This window comes from Phoca vitulina, unplaced genomic scaffold (assembly GCF_004348235.1).
Source record: "Phoca vitulina isolate PV1807 unplaced genomic scaffold, GSC_HSeal_1.0 scaffold83, whole genome shotgun sequence".
Lineage (NCBI taxonomy): Eukaryota > Metazoa > Chordata > Mammalia > Carnivora > Phocidae > Phoca > Phoca vitulina.
In genome coordinates this window covers 3,642,886-3,662,107 of record NW_022589786.1, presented here as the reverse complement: position 1 = coordinate 3,662,107, position 19,222 = coordinate 3,642,886, and the positions used below count along the sequence as shown (strand labels likewise).

The 19,222-nt window shown below is 56.1% G+C and overlaps 1 protein-coding gene across 4 annotated transcripts in view; it reads right to left on the bottom strand.

The window, feature by feature from the left end:
* Nucleotides 1-18,917, bottom strand: part of SYNPO (synaptopodin) — a 37,607-nt gene extending 18,690 nt beyond the window's left edge. The window contains exon 1 of one of the 4 annotated variants that reach the window (XR_004298170.1): nucleotides 11,683-12,361. Coding sequence is in view for 1 of the 4 variants with exons in the window: in XM_032395280.1 (XP_032251171.1) it covers nucleotides 18,295-18,688 (394 nt within the window). In the remaining 3 variants the exon portion in view is untranslated. The other 3 variants (XM_032395280.1, XM_032395276.1, XM_032395279.1) reach the window with 3 other exon arrangements.
* Between the last annotated feature and the right edge of the window lie 305 nt (nucleotides 18,918-19,222).

The window sequence follows — 19,222 nt, the reverse complement described above, 5'->3', positions numbered from 1 at the left end:
TCTAGATTCTAGATCAGAGATCTAGAGGATACTTCCTAGAAGTGGGGAGAAGGAAGAAGGGAGGGAGCAACATGGGTCTGTGGGTGAAGAGGGAGATGAAACCTCAAATCACAGTGTTAGACCTAAGAGGCAGAATATTCCATTAAGCACCGAGAGAATAAAGGGCCTAAAAGAGAGATTAATTAGGATAAAGGAATCCCGGAAGGCTTCCTGGAGGGGGTGGCATATGCGCTAGGTCTTGAAAGATGGAGCTGTGGAGGCATTCCAAGCAACAGGGCCAGCCCAGCAGAGGCCGGAAGGCTCAAGGCAATCCTCACCCCATTCCCCTCCACCGCCCCTACCCCAAATCAAGACCAGCTGGAGAGGAAGGCACCTCTGAGAACACAGCCCTTGGGCTGGCCCCGAGTCTGAGGGTGAGTGGGGTGTTCCAGGGAGGGTGCCACCGGAGCTGTGTACATTACGTGGCACGTGCCCCGGGACCAGTGGCACCGTGGTACCGGCCCGGGGCCTCCGGGTGGGTTACATAACCGCCCCACCGTCCCCGACTGGGCCGCGCACTCGGCCGGGACCCTCCTCCGCCTCCGCTCGGCCTCCTCAGCCATCTGTCTGGGCCGCTTCCCTCTTACAGAAGAGGCCGCTGCAGCGAAAGTGAAGGCCAGCGCCCTGTGGTAAATTCTCCACATTCCTTCCTCACAGAAAAATAAATAGCCCCGGAGAAAGAACGCAGGAGGAATGATAATGACGGCCGGCGGAGTCCTGGCGGGCCCGGGGTAAACAGCGCAGGCAGCCTGAGCGCCCGCAGAGTCCCTGGCCCTGGGGGACAACTGCCTGTCCCTGGAGGCTGCCTGACCCTAGAGGCTGCCTGACCCTGGAGGCTGCCTGTCCCTGGGAGGCTGCCTGACCCTGGAGGCTGCCTGTCCCTGGAGGCTGCCTGTCTCTGGAGGCTGCCTGACCCTGGAGGCTGCCTGTCCCCGAGGTTGCCTGACCCTGGAGGCTGCCTGTCCCTGGAGGCTGCCGGTCCCCTGGAGGCTGTCCCCTGGAGGCTGGCTCACCCTGGAGGCTGCCGGTCCCCTGGAGGCTGCCGGACTCTGGAGGCTGCCTGACCCTGGAGGCTGCTGTCCCCTGGAGGCTGCTGGTCCTCAGGAGGCTGCCTGTCCCCGGGAGGCTGCCTGTCCCTGGAGGCTCCCTGGGCCATGCCAACTCTCTCAGGTCTCAGGCTTGCTCACATCTGCCCAAGAAGGCTCTGGGAATCCCTTGGTCAGGGGGGATGACTTCGGAGGGCAAACGTGTCAGGGCGGGACACACTTCACTTCTATCACTTAAGCTGCTGTTTACCGGGAACTTCTTAAGTTCCAGGCATTCGGTTTAAGTATTATCATTATGTTATTATGTTGTTTCATTTTCTCTTTGCAAGCTGTGGCCTGGGGGTGCCGTTATTCCCACTTGACAGATGAGAAAACAGGCTCAGGAGGGTTTTTGGGTTTTGCCAAGGTTATTTGGCCAGTTAGTGGTATGCGGTCTCCGCTCCTGCCTCTCACTCGCACATCCGTTCAGCCCACCTACCCTTCCCAGAAAGCCTTCCTCGACCAAGTCCAGCCCGAGGCGCCGCCTGTTCTCCTCCCATGCCCTGTTCAGCCAGGCGTCCTGTACCACTTGCGGGCTACCTTTAGTAAATCACTCACCTCTCCGGGTCTCGCCTTCCTTATCAGCAAAACAGGGAGGATAATACCTGCTTTGCAGAGTCACCGCTGCGTAAATGAGATGCGGAAATGGTTCCTACAGTATAAAGTACTGTGCACGCCTGAGGGGGACTTAACTCAGCCGTTTGCACAAACCCACCTCTGCATAACTCTGCGGGGCTCAGGCTCTGTCTGTCTCTCTTCCTCCCTTCTGTGGCCCTCTCTGGGTCCGGTCTCGCTCTTGTGCTCAGTCAGGCACAGCCCAACTTCCCCTCACTCAGACCCCCCCTCCCCCAGCATCCTCTCTGCAAGGGCACCCCAGCGTCAGTCTCTAGCCAACGTGCTGCAGCAGAGAGAACCAGGTTTGAATCCCAGGTCTGCCCCTTGCTAGATGTGAGTACCCAGGCCCCTCTGGTCCAAGAGTGCTAGGAGGCAAGATGCTGCCAAGGCTGGCTCCCACCTCTCGGCTCACCGCCCTACAGGGTACCGCGGCCTGGGGCATTCTGGAGGCTGCCGACCCTGCCATGCCCCCAGGGACCAGGCCTATCTGGCTCCCCTCCAGCAGGACCACCCAGCCCCGCCCGCCCCTTGTCCCTCACATTGCAAAAGAACAGAAGACTAGAGGCCAGGAGATTTGGCCCCAGTATCTGTCCTGTCACAGTTTGGGTGAGACATTGGACTAGTTCCTGACCCTATTTGGGCTTATTTGTCCATGTGTTGAAAGAAGGGATTGGACTGGAACAGTGATTCCTAGAGTATGGTGCCCGCACACCTCTAGTGGAAGCCAAAGGATTTAAGTGGGACCCTGAGACCTGAAATTGTAATAGGTAAGTTTCACATGTGTAGTGGCAAAGGAGTATAATGAACACATCAAACCTGTGAAGGGCATATTACTGCTTAGGGAAAAGTAGATATTTCAGTAATGAAAGTTAAACGCTTTAAAGGAAATAAGGAAATATAGGTGGTGCATGGACTCATTCATTCACCCGATATTTATTGCACCCCAACTAAGGGCCAGGCACTGTTCACAGCCATGAAGAGTAACAAAGATCCCTGCTTGCATTCTAGTAGGGGAGCAAGATAATAAATATATGAGTGATGACACCAGTAAGTCAGAAGACAAATGTTAAAGAAAGAGATAAAGCAGGGACAAGACTTATACTGACTGCATGGGGTGGGGGCGGGGGGTCTGCAAAGTAAATACGGTAATCAAAGTCCCGAAGAAGTCACGCCTGAGTAAAGAAGCGAAGCAGGTGAGGGAGTGAGGCCTGTGCATGTCCAGGAAAAGAGAGACCAGGCAGAGGGAAGAGCTGGTGTTAAGGTCCTGAGGCAGGCTCGCACCTGGCCCGTCTGAGGATGGTGCACATAAGGTGGAGGTGGGGCACGGATGAAGAAACCGAGTTCTCTAACGGCCCTTCTCCTGCTGCCCTTCTGGATCTCAGGGATCCCCCTGCATCACAGCCATGCGCGCGCGCACACCCACACGTGCACACGCACACACACCCTGCAACACACACATTCTCAGTAGCTTCTCAGTGCTGCCCAGAGCCTCGCCCGCAGCCGCACCTCCTCCTCTGCGCGCACACCAACACACGAAGGTGCTGCTTGCTTCACACCTGCACTACACGGAGGCTGGCCTGCACACCCACAGAGGGGCAGAGCCTACACGCGAATGTGTGTGCCCTGAGCACGTGCACGTACGCAAGCGAGACGCACAGGTCCTCGGGGGCCGACCGGCCCAGGCGCGCATGCAGCCGGCATACACCCCGTGGCAGGTGCATTTCTCGCCCGCCGGCCTGCCCCGTCTGCAGGGAACTAAGCGACCACACAGCCCTTGCCTGGAGGGCACATGCTACTGTAGAATGTTAAGTGCGCTGCGGGCGTGACTCCAAATTCGCCTCTCCAGCCTCTCTGCCCCTCGGTCATGGTTTCCTCTTTCCAGGGATACGTAAAAATCTACCGCCTGATACTCAAATGTGCCAGTGCGTTTTGTCCTTGTGGAGAATGTCCCCTTTTCTACCCATACTGTGATTAAATGGAAAAGCCGTGTGAAATGCCTTGCGCAGCACTGTAAATGTTAACCAGCTGCCACCAGCATCACTGCATGTCATGATCCTCGTCCCTGGCTTCATCCCTTCAGGTTGCTGCGTGGAGAGGCAGTGTGGAGCAGCTGATGAGTAGGAGCAAACGGCCAGACGGGGAGCAGGAGGTCTGGCTTTTAGTTTCAGTCTGGTCCCCAACTCATCGTGAGGCCTCGAGCAAGTCCCATCCCCTCTCTGGCCCAGAGCAGAAACCTGCAGGTGCTCTAGGATCCCTCAGGAAGTGTGTCCCAAATGCACATTCCTGGGCTCCACCCCAGCCCCGGACCACAGATTACCCACCTTAACAGTCCCCCCTGAGGGGTTCTGGAGCACTGCCAAGTTGGGGACCCACTGGGCTTTAGAGCGCATGCTTTTATTAATGTGTTTATAAGTGAATTAACGTATGGGAAAATGCTGGAACATAGTGTGGTACATAGTAAGACCCCATAATGTTAACAAAAAATACACTTAAGAAAATATATTTATTTACGTAGTATGCCATCCCTTGGTATGCATACTTTTATAGTCTTACCAGCACCTTCGCATCCATCAGAGAGAGAAGCAGGGCAGGGGTTGCTACACTAGATTACTGACTAAACGACCGAAGCAGAGAGAGACCAAGGAGCCTGGCCAGGATCTCCCAGGATGCAGCCAGAGACCTCGGCTCAGCTTCATGGGAGGTGCCACCCCGGGGCCTTGTCACCTCACCCCCAATGGCTCTGACTTCTGGCCCACAGAGTACCTGTCCTTCCCCTGTAGGCTTACAAAAACTCTGGACACACATGACTTCTCCAGTAACTCAGGGTTCACTGAGAACAGGACAACCACAAACAGTTAAGTTCCTGCTAGCCATAATATCCCTCTCACTGGGCAGTGCAGGGGCTCCCCAAATTCCTAACATTTCATGCTACCATTTGATCCAAAGTGATCCTTTGTTCCAGTCAACCTGAATTCAAACGCCAGCTGAGCAGATCACTACCTTGAGCGTGTCTTATAAGTGCTATGCCCAGCTCCCCGCTTTGTAAAGGGTGATCCCTACTCTGCAGGGTGATTGTGAGGACTAGGTCTCAGATGTGCAAAGCACCCAGCATCAGGCCTGGCATGGATGCTCCTGCGAGGACACAGCACCATGAACTCACAGGCTCAAGTGGGAGATTCTGGAAGGCAGGGATTCTGTCTCATTCACCTGTGTACCCACACCTACCGCGTGTAATATGTGCTCAATAAATATGTGCTGAATGAACGCAGAAATGAAACGATATCTCCAAAGCAACTCTGTCCTAGTCCTAGCGTACCATTCTATTTCATGACCCATTTCCCAGCTTGGAGGCTGGAGGCTCTGAGCAGGAATGGTCAGGGCCAGAAGGGATGGGTTATGGGTAATGGGAAGTGCCCCCCCCATCTGCCAGGGCAGTGACAATGACGGCCATCCAGGGAGGGTGGTGCTCTTGGAGCTTTGAGTGTAATCCTGTTGACTCAGAGCCATAAATAATGCACCAGCATGTTCTCTCCTCACTCTTCTGTCGCGCTGAGAATAGCCCTGGCTACCCTTGCAGGAATTCCACAGGGAAGAGAACAGGACACCAAGATGGGAACAAGCAGGGAACGAGGTTGCTAGGCTGTGGACGGTCAAGTGCCTTCCTTCCAAGCCCATCTTTCCAAACCCGTGAGACAAAGGACCCTGGATGTCAGAGCTGAAAATGCTTTTCGAGGCACCTGCCAGGAGCTCTCCAGGGAAAAGGAAGAAGCCTGAGAAGATGCGGCACCACCCCCACCCTCTTCCTGTTATCTTTTCCTCCTCCCTTCCGATGCCCATCCTAATACGCCCAGGCCTCAACCACCCCTCCACACTCCTCCCTCTCCCTATTCATGCGATGAATAAATATAGAGTGGGTGGTTCCCCTCTTATGCGTTTCGTATGTAAAACTTCAGAGAGAGAGGAAGATTCTAAAGCTTTTAATTTAAAAAAATGTTTAAGTTTAAAAGTGGCCGACCTAGAACAGGGCCTCTCCAACTCTAACGGACACGTAATGTAATTGTTCGGGGATGTTGTTAAAATGCAGATTCAGATGCAGGAGGTGGAGGGTGAGGCCTGAGAGTCTGCCTTTCTAAGAAGCTTCCAGGGGATACTGATAGTGTGTCCATGGGCCAGACACTGAGCACAGAAAACTAGAGTATTGCCCTACAAGACAGATGGAGAGGCTGAGGCCCAGAGAGGAGAAGGGATGTGCCCAAGAGCACACAGCGGACCTGGGCTCAGAATACAGGCCCCCCGACTCCTCCTAGGGTTTGGCCCTAAGGGGCTTTGGAGTTGAATGGTGCTGCTTGGTGTGGGGCAGGGGACAGGTGGCAGTGACAGGCAGTGGTAGGCAGTCCTGGGGCAGGCCTTCATTCAGCCACAGGCCAAACCTCCTTGGGTCCACAGGCTCTCACAGGAATAAAAGGAAGTAAGAATTATCCTGAACAGAGGCACTCAACCGAGTGAGTAGCTAAGAACATGCCCTCACCAGCCTGCATTTGAGGCCTGATGGACCACCAGAACCTCCTGGAAGGTGGGGTGCATCAAGTGGCCATTAAGCTGCAAACAAAGATCCGGACGTTGGGTAAGGAGGCTGTGGGGGAGTGCGGAAGGACCCCGTGGCAGCTCTATCAGGGTGCAGATCCAAGGGAAAGAAGAGAGGAAGGCAAGACCGCCTCCCAGACCAGCCCTGGGAGCCACTCCTCCTTCCCAGGATGGATCTCAAACCCCTTCGCAAGCTCCAGGCCTTGCGTGACCAGCCCCACTGCCCGAGTTTCCCCGCTGCAGCCCCCCCTCCCCCACCACGGTGCCTCACCGCCCTACCCTCCAGCCTTGCTGGCCCTCTTTCAAGCGCTCAGACAGGGCCCAAGCACCTCCTAACCCCAGGGCCTTGGCATCAGCTGCTGCTTAGAAAGCCTAGAATGCTTTCTTCCTTACCCCCTGGGTTGTCCCTTTCTGACCACACTTCTCACCCTTCAGGTCTGTTTCTGGGTCTCAGGGAGGGCTGCCTGCCCTCGGAGGTCACATTCCTCTGCCTCTCCTCCAAACTCTCATTAGATCTGTAATTCCATCATATTTTTCTAAGCGTCAGTCTGCCCTGACTGACGACAGTAAGCAGTCCTGAAGGGCAGGGACCTTGGCTGTCATTCCTCTGTTCTGTCCCTGCCTCTGTGCGTAGGCCATGGCTGGGGCTCAGTAAACCTTTGTCGACTGAATGAAGGAATAAATGGATAAAAACACGGCTCACATCAATACTGCAAAGCCTCCTACCTCCGTGGTTTCTGGCCCTGCTCACCCTGAAGAAGTTGTACGGGACTGGGGTTTGCAAGATTCTCTGGGTCCAGTCCTCTGCTCCGCTACCCTCCAGCTGAGTGGGTTTTGCAGGGCACATCGCGCTCTGAGGTGGGTCTCCAGCGCGGGCCGCTGGGTTAAAAGGAGCCATGGAATCTGGCAAAGACTTTGGAAGCAGTCAAGAGCTTTCACCGGTAGCATTACTCTGGTGTGTTTGAGGCCCAGAGAGGGAAAGAGCCTCACTCAAGATCACACAGCCAGCGTGTGCTGACACCAGCTCCCACCGGCACAGCTTAAAGCCTACGGCTGAGCTTCGGGCCCACCCAGGCTCAGTGAGAGCGCCATCTGCCTGGCGGCTGGGCAGGGGTGGGGGAGGGAGAGCATTCAGCCTCAGGCCCAGTGCCAGGGTGGGGTGGGCGGAGCCCCCAGCGGGAGCCCTGAGTGGGGCTGGGCAGCAGGGCCTGGGGGAGCCAACTGGAGCCCGCTGGGTGGTGGCATACTTGTTCCCCATGCGCGTGACAGTCTATTTTTTATCAGCGCCCTCCCCCCAACTCCATGTACCCTCCCAAAGGGCCCCATATCAGGAATCATGTCCTGGCTGAGACCAGGGCCACCTTGGGGATCAGGGGGAGTGTCCCCAAGTCCCATTGCCTCATGGAGCCCACAAGTACTAAGCATCCCAGAAGGCAGGGCAGGAGGGCTGGGGAGAAAGAGCACCTCCTACCTGTGTGACCTTGGGCTGGTCCCTGGACCCTCTGACCTCAGTTTCCCCCATCTGTACAGTGAGGGGAGGCATGCCAGACTCCATAGGAGTTCATTACAACCCAAGCTCTTGGATCCGCTCAAGCTCTATGACACTAATGATACCACTCGCCAGGCCCTGGCAGGGCCTCCGTGCCCACAGCCCTCCCAGGGTACGCTTGATCCTCCCTGACCTACTCCCAGGGGAGGAGGGCGGTAGGGAGAAAAAAGGCTGAGCTGGCTCAGGGGCCAACCTCAGAACCCCAGACTCCAGACCTCAGGTTCCTCTTTCCAAGACCTGAGGGATAAAGGTGAAGAAGATCAAAGAGGAATGCTGTGTGTTCTTAAGCAGGTGGCCTGGCCTCTCTGAGCTTCTGGCACACCATCTAAAGTAGAAGAGATTGTGCAGAAGTTAAGCTCACAGGCTCTGGAGCCAAACTGCCTGGGTTTGAATCTAGCCACTTACCAGCTGTGTGACCTTGGGGAAGCTCACTTAACCTCTCTGTGCCGGAGTTTCCCATCTGTAAAATGTTGATAAAACAGCACTTACTTCATGGAGTTGTTGACATGTAAAGAACCTAGGATACCCTTGGCACATAGTAAGTAACCATAAATATTAACTTTTTTTCAAGAACTTTGGTTTTTATCTCTCGAACACTCTTAGTCTCCAAGAGATTTTATTCCAGAAGATTAGATGTGTGAGTCTCAGGTCAGCCTACTCTCTTGTCCGTGGGGCTCATCTAGCCTGCCCCTTCCTAGCTGGCCCCAAGTTTTTGGTGTCCGCTGAGATCTTTCACTCCCATGATCCTCTCACATCCTTCCTACCCCATTTCATTGCAGCTCAGAACCGAAGCCTGAGCCCCAGAGGAAACAAATGATTTGTCCCAGACCACCAGCCAGTTAGCTAAGACTAGAGGTTCAAGTATTTGTTCCTGAAGTGCAGTCCAGGCCCTTTCCCACTGCGCTGTGCCCATCCTCCCGCCATCAAAACCTGTTCCTGGCCAAACATCAAAAAGCTCAAGATGTGAGTCTTGAGCTAGGGTCCATCTCCTCAAAGCCTTGCTATTTTAACAGATCAAAACACGACAATACTATTTAAGAAGTAAGAATTATCTTTTTTAGCATTTATCATCATTTAACTTCAAAACAACAGTAAAGATAGGGTTTATTATTATTTCTATTTATAGATGAGGAAACGCAAGCCCAGAGAGGTTATATAATATGCTTCAGATCTCCCAGCTAGCCAGGAGGAGGACCCAGGGGTCCAGCCACAGAATCTGCGGGTTAGCCATGCAGGAAGCTGGTCACACAGGAGTAGACTGAACTTTGCTTCACCTGCAGTGGGCCTGGGAGGCTGAGCAGGGGAGTAGAGGGTTGCCACAATCCCATACTATCCTGCCTCACCAAGTGGAAAAGATGAAGCTAGGATGGTGGAATTTCAGGCAGTGGCCAGTTGGTAAAGATTTCATTCTGGAGAGAGAGGGCTTTTGTAAGCCTCTGGAATTACAGGGCCTGGAGACTGTCCCCACACTGATTCCTCCTCTGGCCACACTAGGTAGAGACTGAGCCCCAGTGTCCAGGGACAGTTCACAAAGGACTATGAGCTCACACACATACACGCAGGCCTAACTCAGCAGAGCCCAGCCACTCCTCTGACCAGATCACAGGCCTGGGGCTCCTTTGGGTCTGCAGCCTGAAGCCACGAGGGATGAAGGCATTTTCATAATCTATAGCCAATGGCCGCCCCCAACCGTACCCCCACCCCAGCTCCCAGTTTAAACCATTTATTGTCCTCTGAAATACCCTTCCTCCCAACCAAATCCCTCCCATTCTTCTAGACCCAGGTCCTGGACATGCCTCCTCCCTGAAGCCAGCCATGACCACTCTTCCAAATAATATTCAGGTCTCCACTCCAATGGAGTAAGAGAGGCCTTCCCTAACCACCAACACAAAGTATCCCCTCCAAATTGTTCTCCATCTTAGCAGCATGGCATATATATATATTCTATCTGAAAATATCTTGTGTTTTTCTTTGCCATCCTTTTTCTTGTCTATTTCTCCAATCAAAATGCAAGCTCCTTGAGGACAGGGACCCATCTCTCTTGTTCATTACTGTAACCCTAGTGCCTAAGGACCCACCTCATCCTGTAGCTAGCCAGGGACACTGAGGTCCATAAAGAGCAAGGGATTCACCCAAGGTCACACAGCAAGCAAGCAGCAGAGATCAGCTTAACACCCAGGCCCCTGCCCTGCAGCTGAGGGCACTTGGCCATCCTCATCCCCACCCCCGTTGACCCTCTGCTGGCCAAGCTTGTCCCTGCCTCCACACAACAGTGGGGGCCAGAGCCTACAAACCCTCCACAATGGAGGCGCCCTTCCACTTCCCTGGGGGCCTGCAGTGCCCCGAGCTGGGCAGCCCTGCCTGCTTCCCGACCTCGGTCCCTCCCTTCCTGGCATCAGCAGCTCTGATGAGCTCATGTCTGGAAGCCTGGGAGCTGCCCTGAAGGAAAAGGTGCCTCCCAGGCCAGGCCCATGGGACAGCAGCGCGGCAGGTGGAGGGACTCCTAGACTCAGGGTGACATGTGTCAACCATGGAGATAGGGGGAAAAGGACACATAGAGACTGTTCCTCCTGTGCTTCTCCCATCTCTCCAGATGCTCCTCTGTCACTAGGCCCCCTCCCTTATCAAGGAACTGCTCTGTCCTAAGGAGGGGGGCTCTGCTGCCTTCTACTCACAGAACTACCCGGGGCAGAGCTCATCCCCTCCCCAGCCTCAGTCTCCCTGACTCTAGAATGGGGAGAGTAGATAAAATGCTGACCAAAGAAGCTGGGGATCAGCTAGGGAGCGGGCACCTGAATGCCACAGGGTTTTGTCCTTTTTTTCACCTTAGGGGAAGGGCAACAGCCAACAAGAGAGGGAAGGGGTTAAAGGTCTTATTTTTAACCATAAGTGCTGATTCCAACCACAGCTTAATTTAGGTGCTAGCTTGGGAGATGGGGGGAGCTAGCCCACGGCTTGCAAAGTGGGGGCCACCCTGAAAAAAGTGGGAGCTGGGGCAGCACGGCAGCACAAACCTTGCCTTTCGGAAGTTCTCTGAATATCAAACTAGAGTGATTCTAGTCCATTCCCCTTGTTGTACAGATGGGGAAACTGAGGACCAGAGAGGAGGAAGAGCCAAACCAAGATCTCATATAGAGACAGAAGGAGGGGACCCCACTCCAAAGGGTATTTTCAACTCCCTCAAGGAGTCCCATCCCACTGCCTGAGGTAATACCGAGGTTTGTTTGTGGCTCTGCCCCCCAGCACAGGAGTGGGGGGGCAGGCATGGGGGTGGTGACAGGCTGGTGGGCACCAGCAAGACTTCCAGTCTCTTACCCCAGCATACCCTAGTCTCTCTGATCAGCATCTGCTCTCATCCTAGGCCTTGCATCATGACAGGGGCGGGGCACCCTCAGACTGCCCCCTTCACCCACCCAGTCCCTGCTGTCTCCAATGCAGTTGTCCCCTCGGGGGTCCTCTGCCCACTCTGTCACTGGAAGCCAGCAAGGACAGGGCTTGCGTCCAGATCACACAGCAAGTTGGTTTATTCCAGTGTCACTTGTCACTCAGGATAGGGTGGGGACTGGGGTGTCTGGTGCTTCCCTGCTCACTCTTGTTCCTTGTAGACAACCGAGACCGGGAACTCAGGGGGTCCCTGTCCCAATCCAGAGTAAGCCCATAACTTGGGGGTGGCGGTAGGGAGAAAGGGAGACCCTTGCCCCAGAGTCCTCAGAGAGGTCTTGTCAGGGGTTGCTTGGAGCCCCTGATTCCGCAATGTAGGGCTTCGGAAGGAGCCCCACCCTCCCCTCACTTCACCTCCATGGCTCTCACCTTGCAAACGGGGTAGCGGTCAGGGTGTTGTGCGACTCTGCTGTAGAGCCCTTAGGACAGTTCCTCCTCTGCCCCTAGGCGCTCAGGAAGGGCCTCGATCTGCCCAGGGGGCTCGGCCGCTGCTCCCCGCGGTCGGAAGGTTCTGCGTCCCGCATGCGTCGCCCGCGCCGCCAGAGCCCGGCGCCGCCGCCCCGCCCGCGGGAAGGGGGACGCGAGGCCAGCACACGCCGTTCTGCTGCCCCACGGGCGCCCATGTTGGTCACCCCGGCGCGAGCCCAGCCCGCCTTTCCCGGAGCCGGCTAGCGGCCCGCAGACCCCTCCGGCGGGTGCCCACCCGTCAGCCCGGGCTGCCCCGGCCCCCCGAGGCGCTCGCGGGTTGGGGCTCGAGCGCCGGACCCCCCGCGCAGCCCCGGGAAGTAGCTTCCCCGCGTCGGGGCGTCCTCCCGCTCCGGGGCTGCTCGAGAGATTCCAGCTTTCCCCAGCACTTCCCCCCGTCCCCCCCGCCACCGTACAGATGGGGAAACTGAGGTCCACAGTGTAGCAGCGACTCGGCCAAGGTCACCCTGTGCGCGGGGACCGGAGCCCAGATGTACCACCTCCACCTGGGCGGCGCGGGGAACAGCACAGGTGGGAAGGGGCGAGGCTCGCCGGGCGCCGGCACCCCTGCCCCGCCAGCGCCCCTCACTCACCTCCCGCCGCCGCGCGCGGTCCCCGAGCTCACCGGCGCCGCCGCCTCCGCGCACCTGGCCGCGTCCGTCAGTGCGCCCCGCCCCGAGACCCCCGCCGTCCCCGCTCCGCCCCGGGCGCCCCCTCCGCGTCGCCGCCGCCGCCGCCGCCGCCACCACCTCCTAGCGGGCTGCTCGGGGACCCGGAGCCGGGAGCCGGGAGGGCTGGGCGGGCGGGAGGACCAGCCGCCCTCCTGCCGCCCGCTCCCCGGGGCCCTAGCGCCGCCCCGCCCGCCGCCCCGCCCAGCTCCCCGCCCCCCCCCGCCCGAGGGGCGACTCCCTTCCCTGCGGGCTCGGCCCGGGGATCCCGGCGGTCCCCCTTTTCTCCCGCTTTCTTCCCTTGTGCCGCACTCTGCTACCTCGTTGTGCCTCTCTGTTTCCTCCTCCTTTTTTGTATCTCCAGGTCAGTCCCTAAAATCCTCTGCTTTCATTTCACCCAGTTCTTCCTGTCTCCCCATCTTTTCTCAATTCCCACCAACCACCCCTGTCTTAAATGTGTCTTTGTGATTCTGTCCCCAGAACTGATACCATCCCCACCTCCCCAGCCCCTTTCCTTTCTGACCCAGATGCGGTACCCCTCAGGCCCATCTTCCCTCCCCCTTCTCAGCCCTGGTGACTAGCATAACTGTCTACCTTGACAGGACTCAGACAGATGGGGACCGAGGAAGCTTGCCACCTCCCCGCTGGCCTGGGGCCATCCCCGGGCTTAACGGGTGGGTCAGGAGCAGCCAGGGCAGGGAGGCTGTGTGGCTCCTGGGTTTCAGTTCCCCATCTTTTCATTGAACTAAATGCCATTCAGATTGAGCTAGCAGAGCCCCATGGCAGTGGTCAGTGTGCCTCAGAGTCAAGTGGGGATGCTGGTACCAGTCGAGACGCCCACATTCTAACACACCCTCCCAGTGGTAAGGAGCCAGTGGGCTTGGAAACAGTACTGATAACAGCACCTTTCACACTCCCACCAATTTTGAAAAAAAAACTACACTTGGAAAAGCGTTGGCCTGGGTTTTCACCAAAGTTTCCCTGGGTTCCAAGTACCCCACCCCTTCAACCAGGGTGAAGGGTGGTTCCACTTTCATTTGTCTTTCATATCAAGGTTCTGTGTTTAGATTTCTGCTAGAGGAAGCTAGAAGTGTGCTGATGTGAGCCCACCCCAGCGAAGGGCCTGTGAAACCCAGAGCTGCAGGTGGCCTGTGTTTGGGACATCCCCTGTCCCCAGCGGGTGGGCTCAGCGTGCAGGAGGTCAGGTGACAGGGGGGCAAACCCTCCCTGGCTGCTCCCATCCCTCTGGTGGGCCTCAGGGTCTGCAGAGAATCCCTCTGGCCCTGTGCGGATCTTGCGCTGGGGCTGTCACAAGTGGAGGTGGGACACATGGAGGGGGTCCTGGGGATTGGCACCAGGTAAGCTACTGCCTGCCTGATGAGTACATGTGCTAGAAAAGTGGCTATAGCCCAGCCTGTGGGGAACCAGGAAACAAACTGTGTGGGTGAGAGAGAGAGAGGGAGGGAGGAGAGAAGCTAGAATTACTGTGTGGGTGGGTATGAAAGAGAAAGAGATGGGGAAGAGGAAGGAGGACAGAAAGTGGTTCAGTCTATACGTAGGTGTGTGACAGTGGGTGTGCAAGAGTGGATATGCCTGTAGGAGAGAATGTGTGCGTGTGGGAGAGATTTTAAAGTGTAGGTATGTGAGCAAAAGAAAATGGAGAAAAGAACATGCTTTTAACCTGTATGTAAGGAAGGGAATATGTGTGCTTGGATGTTTCCAGGTGGGACTGTAGCTCTGTGTGCATTCTGATACATATGTCCACATGTGAAAGGTAGGCACGCCCGAGTGAGGGGTGTGTGTGTGTGTGTGTGTGTGTGTGTGGAAGGGTGTACTGCGGTATGCCCCGTGCGTGGATATGTAGGTGTCTGAGGGCATGCATATGTGTGCACGAGTGTGCGGATGTGTGATTATATCCATGTGCGTATTTGCGTAAGAACACGGTGTGGACATACCATGTGCATATCTGCACCCCTTTGGGGGGGTGTGACCGTGCGTGAGTGCATGTGTGAGGTACGTGTGAGCCTGTGCGTCTTGCTCCCACACCATTGCCCTCCTATGCTGGTCCCTGTGGAAGTGAGAGGGGGCGTGGATGGCATCCCGCCCAGCCTCCTGCTCTGTCTACCTTCTCCCACAGGCCTAAAGAGCAGGCGTCTTGTCTTTGGTCCAGTGACCACTGTCAGCTCCTACAGTGGCCAGGGGTTCCTCTGCCTCAACGGTATAGACACGGCCAGGGGCAGGGTGCATCTGACAAGCCAGATTCACACCCTCATCCCCACCTTAGAGGCTCAGAGCGTGTCCATTAGAGTTGGAAAGGCCCCCGGTAGCAAATGGCCTGGGGAGGAGGGAAGGTAGCTCTCCCCAAGCCACAGATGCAGGAGGGGCTGGATCAGTAGTGGGTCCCAGGTCTCCCTAAGTGTACGGGAGGGGGTGAAATATGGCTTGGCAGAATCCTCCACCATCCTCCAGAGCTTGAACAACCTTTTTCCAGCCCTAGGTGGGTGGAGGAACACAGCCTGCTGCCTTGTTTCCATGGAGACAAGGCAGCACAGAAGGTGGTTGAAAGCATGAGCCCAGACCTCCTGGGGTTCAAACCTCGGCTCCTCCACCCACGGGCCTAAGACTGTGACAAGTCACTTAAACTCATTGTGCCTTAGTTTCCTCATCTGCGAAGCAGAGGTAAGGAAAGTATGAACTTCATAGGGTTGTCCAGAGGACGAAATGAAGTAACCCATACAAAACAGGACAGCATGTGGCAGCTGTACTGGGGGGCAAAAGCCCTGGGTTCCAGCTCGAGCTTTGTACCAATGGGCTGTGTGACCTTGGACAAGCTGCTTGCCATCTCTGGGCTTCAGAGTCTCCACAAGATTATCGCCACAATAATCTCGACCGGCCCTGCTGGTTACGCGCAGCTGAGACCTTGTGGTGAGGACAGTGGCAGTAGCTCCCGGCTCTCTTGGTGAGCTGTGGACCAGCTATCGCTGGCGGAGTCCCAATCATGAGCCCTACCCGACACTTTCCTGCCCATATATATTCTCCCCTGATGGCAGGAAACTTGAGCTGCCGGCCACTGCTCACCTCAACTCTCTGCACCCTTTGCCCCTCCAGCCTGCCGAGGACGACACTTTGCCCCGCTCAGCTGGTACTCAGGCTTTAGAGAAATGGCAGCAGTACCCACCCACCCCAGGTGGTGGGGGCCCAAGGCAGAAGATGCCATGACCCATCCTTAAAACTGCCAGGGGGCACTCAAGAGAGGCGGTATAATTGCGGAAGGACGGGGGTAATTGTCTGAAGATGCTTATAATCCTTTGGCGGTACCGGGAGGAAGCTTTAAAAGGAAGCCCTAATCCGCTAATAACCTGGCGGCTCCACAGGCCTCTTACCTCCGGATCTCCAGGCAGAGAGAAGGGACTCTGGCCGCTCCCTTTCCTGAGGGAGCAGAAAGGCCAGAGTAGGCTCTGACCCAAGACCACCTGGATTTCAACTCTCCTGCAAGACCCAGCTTCCTTTCTGCCTCCACCTCCAAGAAGACTTCCCTGAGACATTCGTCCTAAGGTCACTCCTGCCCCCTCCATCCTTAGAAATGTTCAGGCCAGAACTGGAGGCCATTTGGCTGGACATTAAAGGAAGAAATGAGCCAGACTGTGAGGAAGAAAGACTGATCGTAGTCTCAGCTCCCACACTGACAATGTGACTTTGGGCAAGGGACTTAGGTGTCTGAGCCTCAGCTGTGTCACCTATAAAATGGGGAGATTAATACCTGCCTTGGAAGGCCATGTAGTGAGATGGACGAGAATGGGATACCACAAAATGACCTAGCTCTGTGTAAGGAGCCAACAGGATTCATTAAAGGTGGGCCCTCTCCTGCCTTCATTCATGGTCTCTTCCACTTCAGGAGGTCACAGACGACACTGTCCCCTTGTAACTCCAGAATACAGTGGTGGCTAAGAACAAAGTCCTGCATTCAAAAAACCATGGTTGAATCATGGCGCAGCAGCTTACGAGTCAGGAGTCTTAGACAAGTCACCTATGTTCTTTGAGACTCAATCTTCTCATCCGTGTAATGGAGATAATCGTAGTATGTCCCTCATGGAGATTGCTATGAGGTTAAGTGAAATGATATAGGTAAAGCTCTTAGCACAGTGGGCTGGGCACATAAGGGCTTACTTAACAAATAATAGCTTTCGTACTGTTGAGTTGGTGATGATCATTTTAATTATTATTAATGTCCATCACGTGATCACTCTAAAATTTCCAAAACACTAACCCAATCTAAGAGCATTGCAACCTCACGATAGCTCTGTGAGGTAGAGAGGGCTCCTATTTTAATTTCATTTTCACGAATGAGGAAACTGAAACTCACCAAGGGAAAGCAGTTTGCTGGGGTTTGGCCGGTTGGTATCAGGTCCAGAACCAGCACCATGGCTCCTGACCCTCAGCCAGGGTCTGTGAGAGGAAAGGGAGCAGGTCCTGGGGCTTGCAGGCTCTTGGGGACCTGAGTTTGGGCTGACTCTGGTATGAGGGCCCATCTCCAAGTTCAAGGCTGCTGGGCCCTCCTGGGTCCTCCTTCTTCTTGCCCTTGATGCATCGAAGGCATCTGCTGGAGATCCCGTCCAGCTCCCTGTGTGACCCAAGTGTGGGGGAGTGGGGCGGGGGCGGGGGGGGCGGGCAATGCTGGCCATGGAGGGGGATCAGAGCCTGGCGAGAATTATTTCAGAAAGGAGAGTGGGCGGGACGGCCGGTGGGATGTCAGCCAGGGCAGCAGCTTTGCCTGCAGAGAAACGAGGTGTTCCTCCAGTTTCCTGACGCATTAGCCCTCCCAGGCCTGTGTGGCCCACATGCCCTGTGCCCCCAGCATCTGCTGGCGGCGGCTCCTGCCTCAGTAAGCATGGCTGGGCTCACATCCTCCCCGTCTGGACCCACTTCAGCGTTTCCATGGGCCCGGGCAATGAAGGTGATCCAGTGTGGGTTTCCCTGTCCTGCCCTGCTCTGCTGTCTCCTGAGCCTGTGGGGAAATGATCTCTCTCCCTCCTTTCCTTCCTCCCCGCCTTCCTTCTTTCCCCCCTCCCTCCCTGACTCCCTCCCTTCCATCCTTCCTTCCTTCCTCCCTCCCTGACTCCCTCCCTTCCATCCTTCTTTCCTTCCTTCCTTCCTTCCTTCCAGGCAGTGCACCCTGAACTCTTCCTTATACACTGTCCTTGGGTCCTCGCTGCAGCCCAGGTGACATAGATCCTGCCTCTGTCGTCTCTAATAGATGGGAAACAGGGGCCTGGGGGAAGAATGTGGCCCAGCTCAGCCACCAACAGGCCGAGAGACCTGGAGTAGTCTCTTGCTCCCTCTGGGCCTCAGTTTTTCCACCTGCAAAATCAGGAGGTCAGATTGGATCCGAGGCTTTAGCCTGTACCTCGAGAACTCCACGAGGGCAGCAAGCTCATCTGCTTTGCCCAGTGCTGTGTCCCCAGCACCCTCGAGCAGCCGGGGTACAGTATGTTCAGTGAGGCCATCCTGCCCCATCATTGCCTGGAATCCAAGGCCATTTGTTGCCATGAATGATTAAGGGCAGACAAGAGGGAGAGATGGACCTCCGTTTAGCCGAGCATGCTCACAGGGCTTCCTCTCGCGGACTTGTCATGTGCCCCCTTTGGCAGAGAAAAGAGTGGGTGTAGATGCTGCACAGCTGGGTCTGCACGAAACTCCCAGCCCCCCGCCTGTCTCCCCACAGCTGTTAATTGGGGCGTGGCCGTGGGACTGTGAGGCACTGTTACGTATCATGGGAAAGTATGGTTAGGAGACCTGTGGGGTCCCCGGTGGGCTCTGGCAGTCCAGGAGGAAAGGGGTGTGAGCTTACCTGGTTTCTGGGCAACCCTGGGCCCAGGGCTGGGGCTGGAGCTGGAGCGGGCTGTCACCACCTGCTGAGGCTTCACCACGTCCCAGTCCTGGCTGGCCCTGTTATCATGCTGGGGCCCCCCTCGTGCTTCCCTGGAGCAGCTGGGTGGCTGGATGCCCAGGGCATTGGGCAGCTCTGGTGCCCCTTGGGTGGCTCTGCAAGCCGAGTTGTCCCCATTCCTGTCCTCCTCCAAGTTCACGAGCCCTGCCTCTCCCTGGAGGCCCTCCTCGCTGCTGCTCTCCTCAGCCTCCAAGGCCAGACACCTGTAGCTCCCATCAGGGATCCGGAAGGTGCAGGGGGTAGGCCTGTCTTCGCTGAGTGCACGGGGTGGAGGTGGGAGGTGGGGACCCAGCATGATGCTGCCTCTCCTTAGTGAGGCGGAGAAGCTGGGGCCAGGCCAGCCACCTGTGTGAACACCAGTCTTTGCTCCTCTTGGGGTCTCTTCTCTGGCTCTCTGCAGCTTTGTCTTCCTCAGCCAAGTCCCAGAGCTGGGGCAAGGTCCAACCGTGGGGCCCTCCTGGGCTGGGTGGGGTGGTAGGCCCCCAAACCTTCCTCTCAACCTGTGTCTGGTCTGTGAGGCCCTCCTTCAAGATGATCTGCCTGCCCAGGGAGAAAAGAAAGAGCAACATGAGATAGTCTGCTGGGTGTTCTGGGCTGAATGTCTGAGACCTGCCCACCTTGAGGGGGGCCCTGAGAACTGGCTGGGGCTTGGGATACAGGTCTCACACACCCATGGAAAAGTCCCAAACTTCAGTCATTCAACATCCCAAATTTTCACCATATCCTTATGCCACCTGACACCTTATTTGCTTAATATTTTTCCATAAATCAACTTTAAATAACTTACTTCTATTACTTCAGACTTATCTTAAGCAATAATTGTGGGAAA